The following is a 14,206-nucleotide window of genomic DNA, read 5'->3' on the forward strand; positions in this document are numbered from 1 at the left end:
AACCCTTCCATCTTCTGGAAGAGATTGTGTAAAACTGGTGTGTAAATTCTTTTTAAATGTTTGGTAGAATTCTCCAGTGAAATCATCAGGGTCTGGAGACTGATTTTTCAGAAAGTTTTAAATTACAAATTCAATTTCTGTCATGGTTTTAGGACTAGTCAGATTAACTACTTCATCTTGGTTGGATTTTGGTAGTTTGAGGTTTTAGAGGAATTGGTCCATTTCCTCTAAATTATCAAATTTATGAATGTAAAGTTGTCCATAATATCCCCTTATTGTTCTTTTAAATGCTGCAGGATCTGCAGAGATTTTCTATTTCATTCCTGATTCTTTTCTCTTCTATATTTGTTAGTCTTGCTAGGAATGTATCCATTTTATTGGTTTCTTCTGAGAATCAGCATTTTGTTTCATTAATATTTCTCTATTGTTTTTGTTTTCAATTTCAATTATTTCTAATCATTATTATTCCCTTTCTTCTGATTGCTCTGGGTTTATTTTACTCTTCTAGTTTCTTGAGTCGGAACTTACTACTTTGATTTCTTTCTTCTTTTCTAATATAAATATCTTCATGCAATAAATTTCCCTTTTAGCACTGCTTTAGCTACATCCTCAACGCATATTCATTTTCATTCAATTCTATGTATTTTCTTATTTCCCTGGAGGCTTCTGACCTATGTATTATTTAGAAATGAGTTTGTTTTCTTTTTTCAAAGATTTTTCTGTTGTCATTTGTTACTGGTTTCCAGTAGATTCTATCGTGGACATACTTTGTGTGACTTCAATTATTAAAAATTTGTTAAGGTTTATTTTATGACTCAGAATATGATCTGTCTTGATGAATGCTCCATGGACATTTGGAAAGAATGTGTACTCTGCTGTTGTTAGATGGAGTATTACATAAATATCATTTAGATTATTTATGGTTGACATTTCAACACAGGTGAGCACTTCATCTTCAAAAAAGGATAGTTTAATTTCTTTTTGTCCAATCTGTATGGCTCTGTTTTCCTTGCCTTTTGCATAGACTAAGACTTATTGTGCAATGTTAAAGAGGAATCATGAGAAAAAACACTTTTTCCTTGTTTCTGACCTTAGTGTTAAGTAAAAGCACTTAGTGATATGTTTGTCCTCTCCTCACACAGGTGGGTGATTTCCCACTTGTCCTTTTCCTCTTACAAGGCTCCATCTTCAGTCATTTTTCTTGTTGCCACCAGAAGCTGCACTGCCCTGTGCCACTGGGATCTTCTGTGAGAGAATATCTGGTTATCACCTCAATGCCCACCAGCCTCAGAGTGAGGGCAGGGTGAATGCCACAGTCTCAGGTGGTAGTCACAGAGAACCTTCCTGTGACAGAAAGTAGGGACTTTCTGGGAATTGTGGCATCCTGTTTTGTATCCCAGGGTGCTGGCCATCATCTGTGGTCCAAAATATTAAAACAATTTCTGATAATACTTTAAGACACTTGAAATTTAAAAAAAAAATTAACCTCTACAACTTAACCTGTCCATTTTAAACAATTGCAAATTGCAAGTATTCATGGATTAGGGCTAATAATTTTTCTGTTTCTTTTTACATTTCATACAAATCAGTTAAAGATTCAGTGTATCATAGACACATCTAAAGAAGACAACTAAAGATAGTGTATTCACAAATGCATTTATCAAGCCAAATCTATAAATATTTCCTGAGCATCAACTTAATATGAGGTATTCTTGACAGGTTTACATAATAGATTTAAAACGCAGCTGACAACAATAGAAGAAATACTACACGACAATACATAATTAATTGTCAAATTCATTGTGTAAGAACGTACTGTATTAAGTCAGCTGAGGAAGAATTCAGGTTCAGGAAAGTGTTTATGAAATAGAATTTTAGTTGTACTCTGAAAGCTGAGAGTAGAAATGATACGCTTTGCTTTGTCTGTGAATTTCATTTAATGCCATCAGTGGTGAGGGCTCTTAAATTTTTTATGCAGAGAAATCACTTTTCTTTTTCCTGAAGCCTTAAAATTATAGGAAAGGGAGTGGTAAACGGTGCCAATAGACAAGAACTGTATCTTCCCCTACAAACCACGAAAAGGGATGGTGCTTAGGGACACAGAAACAGCAAAAAGCTTGGAGATTAAGTTCAGTTCAACTGCACAGACTGATAATGTAAAAATACTCTACCAACTATAAAATGTAGCTCAAACCAAAGGAAACAGTATCCACAAGCAAAGGATTGCCAGGTGCACTGGGCTTGTCCTGTGGGAGATAAGGACCACTCCTGTGGGTGGGCACTGGGAGAAGAGGGGCCAAGTAGAAGGTGGGAGCACAGTCCCAGGGAGACTGGGCTGAGTGAGGCCAGAGTGAGGCTTTTCTCTCCACTGCTTTCATGGCCTTTTCCATCTTTGGTTAGCAAGTCAGCTTACCAGGTCATTCCAAGGACCAGCCCTGCTCCATTCAATTCTCCATTTTTCATAGTGGCTTTATTTCCTCCAGCTAGGTTTTGGGGTGGTAGTTCTATGGATTCCAATGGAAGGGGTTACTACTTATTTGTTTTTACATTAACCCCCTCTTCTGCCATAAACAGTTAAAATGGCAGCATTTCTTTGAAATTACAAATGCAGTTCTCTTCTGTTGGTGTATGTATGGGGGATGGAATTATTACATGTTTCTTTTTTTTGAGTTGGAGTCTCACTCTGTCGCCCAGACTGGAGTGCAGTGGCTGCTCCCAGCCACCGCAGCCTCGACCTGTTGGGCTCCGATGATCCTTTCGCCCCAGCCTTCCGAGTAGCCGGAATTACAGGTATGGTAATACCCAGCTAATTTTTTTATTTATTGTAGAGATGAGGTCTCGCCTGCCCAGGCGGGTCTCGAACCCGCGGGCTCAGGCAATCCACTCACCTCAGCCTCCCAAAGGTGTGGGATTACAGGCTGAGCCACCGAGCCCGGCTTTACATGTTTCTTAACATCAGGGAACAGATATTCTAATCTGTTTTGAAAATATTTGCTATTATGAATGCTTATAGCTTACTAAAAATAAAATACAAGGTACACAGAGATAGCTTTGATCCACCTTTAAGAAAAGGGATTGAAACCGACCATAGTACATGCAAAAAAGGTAAGAGGGAAAGCTGGTCCACCTGCCACAGCCTGGAGTGGTATGGGCTGGAAGACCAGGGCTACCTGAAGACCTGCCATCAGGAGAGTCAACCTCTTACCTATGTGCTTGAAGCCAAGTGTCCTGCAATGATCTTCCTCTACCACCCTCTCCAGAAAGCACTCAGAGGTTTTTTTGTTTTTTCTCTGAAGAGAGTTACTAATGTATCTGGGGGAAACTACAGGCAGCCAGTATAGTCATTTACATTCCAGAAGAAAATAAAATAAAATAACACGGGGACATCCATTGAGTCCCCCATGCAGAAGCCAGTGCCCCATCTGCTTCTGACAGAGCAAGGCCTTTGGCCATTGCATCCCACCCATAGGCACACAAGCAACAGTGCACTGGCTTCCCTTCATTCTTAAATATAAGAAACAGTAAATTAATCACAAGCCTCCAGCATGAAAGAGAACAATCAAAGTAAACAAAAATATACATATTTTATGCTAGAGGATGCAGAGATAACATAGAAAAGAGGAAAGCATCTTTATAAAACCTAAAAATTAATATCACTTGAAAATTAAGTTATTACTTAACAGACATCAGCTCATGTCCCTAACCCCACAGATGACAAACTATGGTTTATAGGAGAAAGAATGACAGATATGAAAATCACAACTTGAAAGGTAAAGATAACAAGCCTTGGGTTCCTGTAGAATCAGTAGCAGGGGTCCTTATTCTAAAGCCACAAATGCTACCACAACAGCAAGTTCAAGGGGAAGATTTGTAAATTCACACATACAAATTCCAATTAAGTAAGCAGTGATCAACAAGCACACCTTCTGACAGGTGTCCTAAGAATCGCAGCATTTAGAAGTCACAGACAGATGCTGTAATACTTCCAACAATAACCTTTGGCACAGAGAATTGACATTTGTTGCAGAATTCCATGACAAACATGCAATGTGCTTGTCTATAGTAGTAGCAAAGGAATGACAAAGGTTTCAAGACATGAATTCTTGAGTTCTGTGAGACATGATATATTTTTAGGAAGCCTAAAGATGCCTGGATGCTAGTCACTTTTGTCAGAGTTACTTGCAAGACGTAAAATTTAGTTACAATGATGAATGCATGAGGATAATGTATCGTATATCAGTTCAAATGTGGGATTTCAACATGGAGAACATAACGGTCAAGTCATTGCAGATCAGGGATGCCACACACCCAAGCTTTTTTCTCACTATGAAAATGAATGACCACTTGACAAGTCTCTGTGCTGCAAGAATGGACTGCGATGGGTTGGCAGGACCAGACCACAAAAAGAACTTAGCGAATGTCAGATAAAAACACCATTTCCTTGGAAGCATCCTGAGAAAAGCCTTGCAGAGTACAAAGGGTTCTCAAAAAGAGAATCATGCCTGTGACTGATGGGCTAAACTTCAGTAACAGATTCTTCCTGGTGCATGGAAACCTGTTCTTATATTATTTCCATGGCTACCACCAAGAAACTGTCTAGGATCCCGTCCTAAACCACAAGGAAATGGCTATGTTCAGGACCAAATCTTACCAGGACAGAACTGAGCTCTGTAAGAGAAAAGGCATTATTATATTCTGCCAATAGACCAAACCCACTTGCGTGCCTCATTTGAAGAAGAAAACTCACCTAGATTTGACTTCAGACTTTATCTTTAGTGAAGATCTTTATCTTTATCTTCAGTGATTCTGTGAAGGTAAGAGTAGTAACTGCCCTTTGAAAATATCCATTAGAAGAACTGAGGGACAGTACTTAATAAAGACCATTTCAAGGAGAATTTGTTTATTTAAGACAGCCTTCCTTTCCAGCTTATAGACAAGGATTTAGTATCTGAGATAAAAGGTGTTACAAAAACATTCAAATTCTCTTTCTTTCTTTCCAACTCCTTTGACACATGTATTGTGTATTACAACTATAAATATTCCTTCTATGGCTTTTATCTGGATGGAGCTAATTTCATCCTTGGACTTGGTCACAGTTATGAGGCCAGGTGGCAGACTTGCCTAAAATTCCACACCCACCTATCAATAGCATAAGTGGCTACAGGGATGACACTTTACACAGGCAATGTGGCTGACAGTTGCCGTCAGATAATCTAATAGCCATTCCCAACTCCATTCCCTTTAGTCATCCCTCATCTAAAGCTGGAATGGCTCTGTGGCCCAGCTCTAGCCAACAAAATCCAAAGGGAAGTCTACATTTGCAATCATCCCTTGGTGTCCATGGGAGACTGGATCCAGGACCCCCAAAGATACCAAATCTACAAATCCACCAAGTCCCTACTATAACATGACCTGGTACGTAGGTTATATGAGTGTAGGTTTACACTCATCCCGTATACTTCAAATTGTCTCTGGATTACATGCAATATTTAATGCAATGTAAATCCTATATAACATGTAACCATATCTTCTATGACATGTAACATATACATTAGAATTTTTTTTACAACTCAAAATAGTTAAGTCACATGGTTCTTTAGGGACTAATAACAAGAAAAAAAAATTCTGTCATGTTTAGTATAGGTATTTCCCCCCCACCCCCAGAATATTTTGGATCTACAGTTAGTTGAATTCACAGACGCAGAACCCACAGATACAGAGGCTGGACTTGTACTTTCCTAATAAAAGAGACAGGTGTGGCCAGCATTGCCCTTTCCCTGCTTCCTTCTGCCTCAAAGGCAGATGACACACCTGGAGCTTGGTGGGCACATCACAACTAAGAGGATATAGCCAACCAGCTAAGGATGCCAACACGGAAAAATAAAACAGCCTAACCCCAGTGGCATTACCGAAAAGTAAGTCATTTGCCACAGAGATCTTATTAGTGAAAAAGACAAACTGCTTTTTTTTTCAAAAATCAGCAGTGAGATTTTTCTTTATGTATAGCTGAAAGCACTCCAAATACAAATGCTCAAGGTATCAGGAAGATCACTACCATATGTCCTTTCATAGGTTGTTACTTCAGGATTTGTTCTAGTGGAACAAAGGAGAAAAATCAAGAAAGAGGAAGAGGTGGGATCCAGAAAACAGTGGATGCATTCCAAGAGTAAAAAAGGGAATCCCCAGCTGACAGCTGTGGAGCTTGGAGCAGGCCTACACAGAGCCGTCAGCTGAGAATGCAGGGGAGGGATGCGAAAGACACTTTGGGAAAAGGGCATATTCTGCGCGCTGATGTTATCTTTGAAAATTTGGAAAGTGACGAAGTGTTAAAGATATATAATTCAAGAAGAAAAGAGAAAATGTCCAAGCAAAGCAAACAAAAACTGTTATAAAGATGGAAATCGCACTACCCTATTTAGCCACTGAATGGACAATATTTACATGGTCATAATCAGGTAACATGGTTTAAAGCTTGTCATTTTATAGAACTGATCCACGCTCAAGCGTAGAAGATGTAAGATGTAATTATTGTCAGAGAACAGAAAATAATTACAAAAATAAAAGTGCAGGTGACAGAAGTTGGAGGAAAAAAAGAGACAGAAGAAAGTACAAGGAAGCAAAGAACCTTAAAACCAAAATATATTATCTATTATTGATAAAACTAGAAATGCAAGTATAAGGATATTACTTAAAACTGCAAAGGTTACAGAGTATAGAGAAACTAAATGTAGCGAAATAACTAGAGGGCAGAGGGGAAGTGGGAAGGCATAGCTAGTGACACAGCCTCTTCAATCAGGAATTTTCTCAGTCTGTAATCCCAGCACTTTGGGAGGCCGATATGAGTGGATTGCCTGAGCCCGTGGGTTTGACACCAGCCCCGGGCAACTTAGCGAGAGTCTCTACAATAGATCAAAATAGCCAGGAATGGTAGTGCGTGTCCATAGTTCTGGCTACTTGGAAGGCTGAGATGGAAGGATTGCCAGAGCCCAACAGGTTGACGCTGGGGTGGCTGTGAGCGTGCCACTGCACTCCAGCCTGGGAGATGGAGTAAGACTCCAACTCAAAAAAAAAAAAAATTCACTATGAACACACACAAAAAATATTAATGAAAACTTCACTGTCACATTTCCACATAATTTTCCATTCTTTATGCAGAATTTATTAACAGCAGCACTGTTCCTGGTATATATCACGGGAAAATGCTCACAGATAACTTAAAATCGATGCAACAAGAAGTATCATTTTCAGCTATGGAGACACCCTCTAGAGGAACTAGAAACATAAGTGGTTAAAAGGAAGGCCTTTGGTAACAGTCACAGCAGGAGAGATGTGGGGTTAGGGACTATTTCATTCATTATAAGCCCTCTGTACTATGATTTTTTAAAAAACCATGGCATATACTAATTTGGTAAAAATAAAAATACTTGTTTATAAAAGAAGTTTGAAAGCAGAAAGACTTAAAGATTGCCCTAATTTTCAAATTACAAAGCAATATCACACAGTGAAAAATGTACGGAGGATTACTGAGTGACAGATATGTATTTCTTGGCTATGATGAAGTTTCAATTGTGCACAATAATTTATGCTGTGCTTTTATGAAGTTGTCTCCTACGCTACCTATAGTACTCCTCTGAGAGAGACATATACAATAAATAAACCTCATAGTCCCAGGACAAGCACTGTGCCACTAATAATATGAAAGCTGATAATCATCTCCTAGAATTTATGTCACTCATATTTGTGTTAATGTTTATTATTTGGAGGTTTTCTGGTTCAAGTAACCATTTTTTGCATTATATTTAATCATTTTTTAACTGTTTTTTAAATACTAGCACAAATCATCTACCTACCAATTTCTTTTCATTCACATTATATAATAAAAAGTATTAAAATATATTGCACATTTCCAAAGAAATTTGTTAGCTGCTTTGAAGGAAATAATATTTTAAAAGAATAAAACCTAGAAGGCCACATAGGTTTGTTGTTTCTACAGCAGATAGTAAGATGACTAAAATGAACATTAAGATATTAGCTGGGAGCCAATATTATCATTTTCATTTCCGCTGTTTATGCAAGAGACCAACTGAACAATAGCCAATAATAGTAAATGTAATAGAAAAACACAAGACTGAGCTACACTGTAATTAAAAAAAAGAACGAAGATAAAAATCAGAGCTAATTATAAAACATATGGTATAACATTGCTTTGCCATCTATTTGCCACCTCAGTTAACTTTTTTTTTTCATTTGATCTCCTTTATGAGGAATGAGTCAGTTAAATTTTTTTCCAGCCCTAAAAAAGATGCATGGAAATCTTCTTTGTTGCACTTAATGAAATAAACAGTGTCTTGGGCTGATTAATTCTTGGCAACATACAGAGAACACAAACAGGGCTGACTGAGTAGATACTCAAAGTGCTGGAAAGTAAACATTTAATATTATGCATGAGCTAGAAACACCGGCCTTCTGCTAAAAGGGGAGAGGGTCCATATTTAACATGTTTTAATTAACTAAGGCTGATATATTGGTCTTTCCCTTAACCAGTCTGCCCATAAATCCGGTATAAAAATCAGGCAGGACTCTTTGACATTTTCATTTACATATTACAGATGCAAAAAACATTTTTTTTGCAATATTTATTACTTGATGCAAGGAACAGTAAATTAACTCTCATTGCTTTGAGTTTTTTAGTGCTCATTAGATAACCTATCCTCTGAGTAAACCCAGATGAAATACTGAAAAGCAAGGTAAAAATTGATACTACAAAACATGATCTTTCTTTTCTTATTATAGAATAAAAACAAACACACTTGTGACATTTGGTTCCATTTTCATGGAAAAAGGGCATTATATTTATCAGTCACTTTCAGCAATGTTCTGCATAAGGACTTAATTCATAAATATAAAATATTAAACTGTAGACACGCTAACTTTTAAATTCTACCAACTAGAATTTCAAATTTTGTTGCAGATGGTTTCAGCATTATTATCTGATGAAATGTTAAAAACATAACAATACATTAAAATTGAACAGACCCCAAAATGCTTGAGGAAACGTACTCAAGACCATTTTTGTTCCTGAACTGAGAATTTCCTGTACCATAACCAATCAGAATTTATGACCCCCTCGAGGCTGAATATTTTATTCTGACACTCTTGTGCAGGCCACAGGATGGAGGCCTCTTAATTGAAAGTGCCTCTTCAATTTGTCTTTAGAATTCACTGTTTAATTTAAACATCAAATATTAATTAAAACAACCAAGCAAAATGTCTCTTCATTATCAGAGCACCACTCAGCCTCTTGGGTTTTTTAAGCAGGAGCTACCAATGACAGTTGTTTTGGTTTGTTTTCTATCATTTAGCTTAGTAGTGTTTTTTCTTTCCTTTTAAACATAAAAGAAATTGGGGCAACAGCAAAGATGCTAGTAGAATCGAAGACTATGGTATTGTAGATATGGGTCCATTTCTTCTAAAAATAAATCTGCTTTCTTTTAACATTTATCTTATCGAGAGAGACCACTGGAACACAAATCAATTATATCACTGTTAATTAATTAAAGTTCAACTTAAAAATGACACTGAGTAAAATGAGATGTAAAAATAACTCCATAAGTCTCTACCAAGTACTCCCCAGTTCTTCATCATGGAAGATGCCATTGTGTCCTTGGCACTCTGAGCACTTCTCCATTCAAAGAACATCCAACACCTCCTACCCTCCCACCCATTTCTCACGCTGGGAGAAATCAAGACAAAAATCCAGCCCCCTCTCCAGGATCCAGAGCACCTCACCTCCAGCTCCTGCTCTCGCTGTAAAGCAAACTGCTTGAATGACTTGACGATCAGGCCGGCGTTGGAGCAGTCATAGACGAAGATCGATGGGCTGCCCATCCATGTCTGCAGGTCGTATATAGACAGAGGGATGTACTGTGTGTAGTTCTGGAAGAGAAACAAGGGCGCATGTGTTACGTGAGCATCTCAGAAGCTGATAAGTACTGCATGTTACAGAAGCACAGCACATGGGCCTGGAGAGATGCTTGAGTTATCATCTATACTAAACTTCTTCACATCTACTCAGAGGTTATTTCACTCCAGGAGAGCCAAGTGCTGGGAGGCTGTGGAAGTTCACACCCTAGCCTGGGGCTCCTCTGCAGTCTCCTTAGAAGCCTGTACTTTCTTTCCCACTGCAGGTTCTCCCTCCATGCAGTCCACAGCTATCTTACATATTATCTCTTATAAACATGCTATTCAAACCATTTCTCTGTTCACCCTTTTACTTCATAACATCACCGTGCTCACAACACACACCTCATTTATAAGGAAGAAGAGCTCCAAAGAGTTGATCAAATTTGCATGCCACTGTCCCTTTAATTTCACAGAATGTCCATAAGCACTTTTTCCTCTAGTTGACTTTTAAAAATCATAAGTAAGGTATAAACGGGTTTGGCTATGTAAATTGTTTTTAAATCACAGAGCAATAACCTATTAACAGTAATCCACTAAGTAAAACATCTTCCTGAACACACTGTACTGTTCAGCACCTGAAAGGACTCTAATGAGTATAGGTAAACGTAGAAAAGAATGTTCTCATCTCACTAGAGAAACACTTAAAATCCTCCCTCAAAGCTAACATGTTTAAGCAATTCTCCACAGAATATCTTCATTATTTACCTTTCCTCAGACATCAATAGTGCCAGTGGTAAAACTATGGCAGAAATCAAATTCTCAGAAAATGGTAGAAATTAAACTCACAGAAAAGGCAAGTTTATTTCTTAGTAGTTAAGCCACAAACTCTACTTCTGTTATTGCCTACAGGATTATTTATAACTCAACAAGAAAAAAGGATAGAAGGCAAGAACCAAGCAAGGCCTGGGGAAATTTGGCATCAAGGTAGCTGAAGCTTTGGACACACATGGCAATAAACCAGATGTAAGTTTCATCCCAGATGTGATCATGCAAAGTGTCGATGACCCCTGAATGTGTGGGATGTGTGCAGGCACCTACGTCATGGGCAAGGATCACACTCTCCTCGTTCCCTGCCATTTTTATGTTGTTCAAATGTTTTCATTTGGTGGATTGTTTATAACCACAGAACTACGTAAGAGAACACCTGAAAATGTTCGCTATAGATAAACCCACTGAAAGAGTCTATAGATGTCAATTCTTCACTAATGAATCTAGAAGGTCAACACAAGCCCAATCAAAATACCTTCAGGGTATTCCTTTAATGGAACTAATGAAATGACTATAAAGTTAGTGCAAAAGAGAAATGCACAATTTTTTTTAATTAAAAAAGAATAATGAATGGGAACTTGTGTTACAAGATATTACAGGATGGTTTTAGTGAGGGTGAGGCAAACAAATCAACAGAGAAGAAAACCTAGAAATAGATCCACATATATAATAGTAAAGGAGGAGGCATTTTAAATCCATAAGGGGGGATTGAACAAGTCAGTAAGTGATATTGAAAAATCTAACCATTTGATATTGCTATCTGAGATTCTATACACTAAAAAGTCAGTATGGATTAAAAACCTAAATGCAAAAGCACAGTTAAAAATTTTTTTTATTTATTTGGGTATAAGAAAGTTCTTTTTAAACAAGTCACAAAATCTAGTAAGTCTTAAAGGAAAAGATTGACAGATATAATAAGATAAAAATTATATAATTCTGATAAAGACACATACCAACAACCAGCAAGTTCAGAATGAAATAAGTACAACATACGTGGCAAATAATTTATATCTAGAATGTACATATACATAAGCTTCTGCTGCAGATGAACAAAGGACAAAACAACAACAAAAAGCATTACAAAAACAGGCAAAAGATACAAACAGGCAATTCACAAAAGAAACATGAATGATCAATGATTATGAGAAGAGTTTCATGATCTCAACTAATCATGGAAATGCAAAGTACAATAAGAATCTATCATCCATTCATCCGTATTATCTATTTTCATCTAGAAAACTGGAAAAAAAGATAAAAGATGAATACTATCCCATTTTGAAGGATATTGAACAGAACACTCATTCTTTGTGGAGTGGAATGTTAATTAATTAAGCTTTTTTGGAAGGCAATTGGGCATTACTTATAAAAATCTCAAATGTACATTCACTTTGACTATCTGTAGGTATCCATCCTATAGAAATACTTGCATTTGTGCATAAAGATGTACAGTATTTTCACTGGCAAAAAGCTGTAACCTATCTAAATGCCACTGTGGTGGAGACTGTTAGTTAAATATCTGATTGTCTCTTGCTTCGTTACCAATGGCAGAATTAGCTGAACACATTGCCCAGTTTCCTTTACAGCTAAGTCTGTCCTTGCAGACTAAGCTCCTCTCCTCCCTCCTCCTGCTTCCAAATTCTGGCCAGATGGACATGATCAGAAGTGCAATATCCATACTCTAAGTGCGTCCTGCATGCTCACCCATGCCAGGGTGTGAATGTGGTAAAACACCTTCAACTACACTGAGGACAACAGCTGCAGGACAGCAGAGCCAGGAAGTGGATGGAGCCTGGGCCCCCAAAGGCCCACATGGACTGTAACATGGAGACAAATCAAATTCCATTTTATATTTTAACATCCCAGAATGGGCCAGGCGCAGTGGCTCAAGCCTGTAATCCCAGCACTTTGGGAGGCAGAGGCAAGAGGACTGCCTGAGCCCACGGGTTCAAGACCAGCCTGGGCAACATGGTGAAGCTGGTCTTTACAATAAATCAAAATCAAAAATTAGCCAGGCATGGTAGCACATGCCTGTAGTTCTGGCTACTTGGAAAGCTGAGAAGAAAGGATCACTGGCACCCAGCAGGTCGACGATGGGGTGGCTGCAAGTTTGCCACGCACTCCAGCCTAGGCAATGGAGTGAGACTCAAACTAAAAAAAATCCCAGAATGGAGTGTCTTAATCTAGAGCCTAATATACCCAATATGATGGAATCAACAGGCAAAGTAGAGTCCATACATCCACATTATAGAACACAGTGCCCCATGACAAAGACTGAGGTTATTTATATACTTTGACATGGAACAATGGCAGAGGTTTTTATGACTTTTAAAATGGAAGCCTCAGAATATCATATACAACACAGTCTCATTTTGTATGGAAAAGAAGAAGAGCTATGAATGTGAAGCCCACGTCCTCCCACCTGAGCATGCACCACACATTGTGAGAACATAACAAACGTGCCAAAGACAAACAGATCATGTCAACAGTGCTGAAAGAAGAAATATCAAACTGCTAAAGGCTGTTTTCTCTGGTTAAGGAGGTAAAGGTAAGGAGAAGTGTCATACTGACTTCTTTTATTATTCTGTAGGAAATATTATTTCTGTAGTGCACGCCTGTAATTCCGGCTACTCGGAAGGCTGAGGCGGAAGGATAGCCGGAGCCCAGCAGGTCGAGGCTGCGGTGGCTGGGAGCGGCCACTGCACTCCAGTCTGGGCGACAGAGTGAGACTCCAACTCAAAAAAAAAAAAAGACAGAATGTACAAAGACTGTTAGGAGGAAGGAAAAGGGCAACCTCCAGGTTTACGGTAATATATTCTTGTACTCCTTTCACAGTTGGTAATGAGCAGGTAGTATCTATTAGCTTCCAAGGAAAAAGTAAAGATGTTTCAGCAAATGCTGCCTTTGTCAAGTTTTCCCCAGAAACAGGAGCAAACAGGACAACGCCGACAGGTCTCCCGGGTATGGTGAGAGTTCCCTTCCTCCCGTTTCCTACTTTCACACAGCTGTGATGGGAGACAGAGGGCCAAAAGGAGCCCTTTAATTGGGTAGGGTCACCCCCTACACTGAAGGAGAAAAGATTTTGGCAGCAGCCTGGGAAATCATTGCATATTTCTACACTGAAAATGCTGTGTGCTGTTTATTTACCTCCCTTAATGTTCTAGGCTCAGCGAGGAACATCTGAATACAGCTCACCCAGTCCTGTCCATAGCCACCTAACGATGTCCTCTGTGTGACCGTCAGTAAAAGGTGGCTGCTGTCATCTTTATGGCCTTCTAAGGACAAGCCCACAAGATCCAGAAGGCAGCAGACAGGCACAAAATAAAAGATATTTGAGCACAGTGTTCTCAGGTCTTGCCTTTTGAGCTGAAATCTATTTTTTACATTTGCCAAAATCAAAAGTTATTTTATAAATGTCTGAGGCACAAAGTTAATTAAACATAATTTATTAAAATAATGAAGTACTGATACATTAGGA

At 38.4% G+C, this 14,206-nt stretch overlaps 1 protein-coding gene across 1 annotated transcript in view; it reads right to left on the minus strand.

Annotated features, from left to right (window-relative positions):
- LOC103255951 (regulatory-associated protein of mTOR-like) overlaps positions 1 to 14,206 on the minus strand; it is a 138,333-nt gene that overhangs the window by 11,646 nt on the left and 112,481 nt on the right. The window contains exon 6 of the mRNA XM_008053856.2: positions 9,790 to 9,936. Coding sequence (XP_008052047.2) covers positions 9,790 to 9,936 — 147 coding nt within the window. The remainder of the gene's footprint in view (positions 1 to 9,789; positions 9,937 to 14,206) is intronic.

Source organism: Carlito syrichta, unplaced genomic scaffold, assembly GCF_000164805.1.
Source record: "Carlito syrichta isolate Samal-C Ts95f unplaced genomic scaffold, Tarsius_syrichta-2.0.1 Scaffold288757, whole genome shotgun sequence".
NCBI classification, from domain to species: Eukaryota; Metazoa; Chordata; class Mammalia; order Primates; family Tarsiidae; genus Carlito; species Carlito syrichta.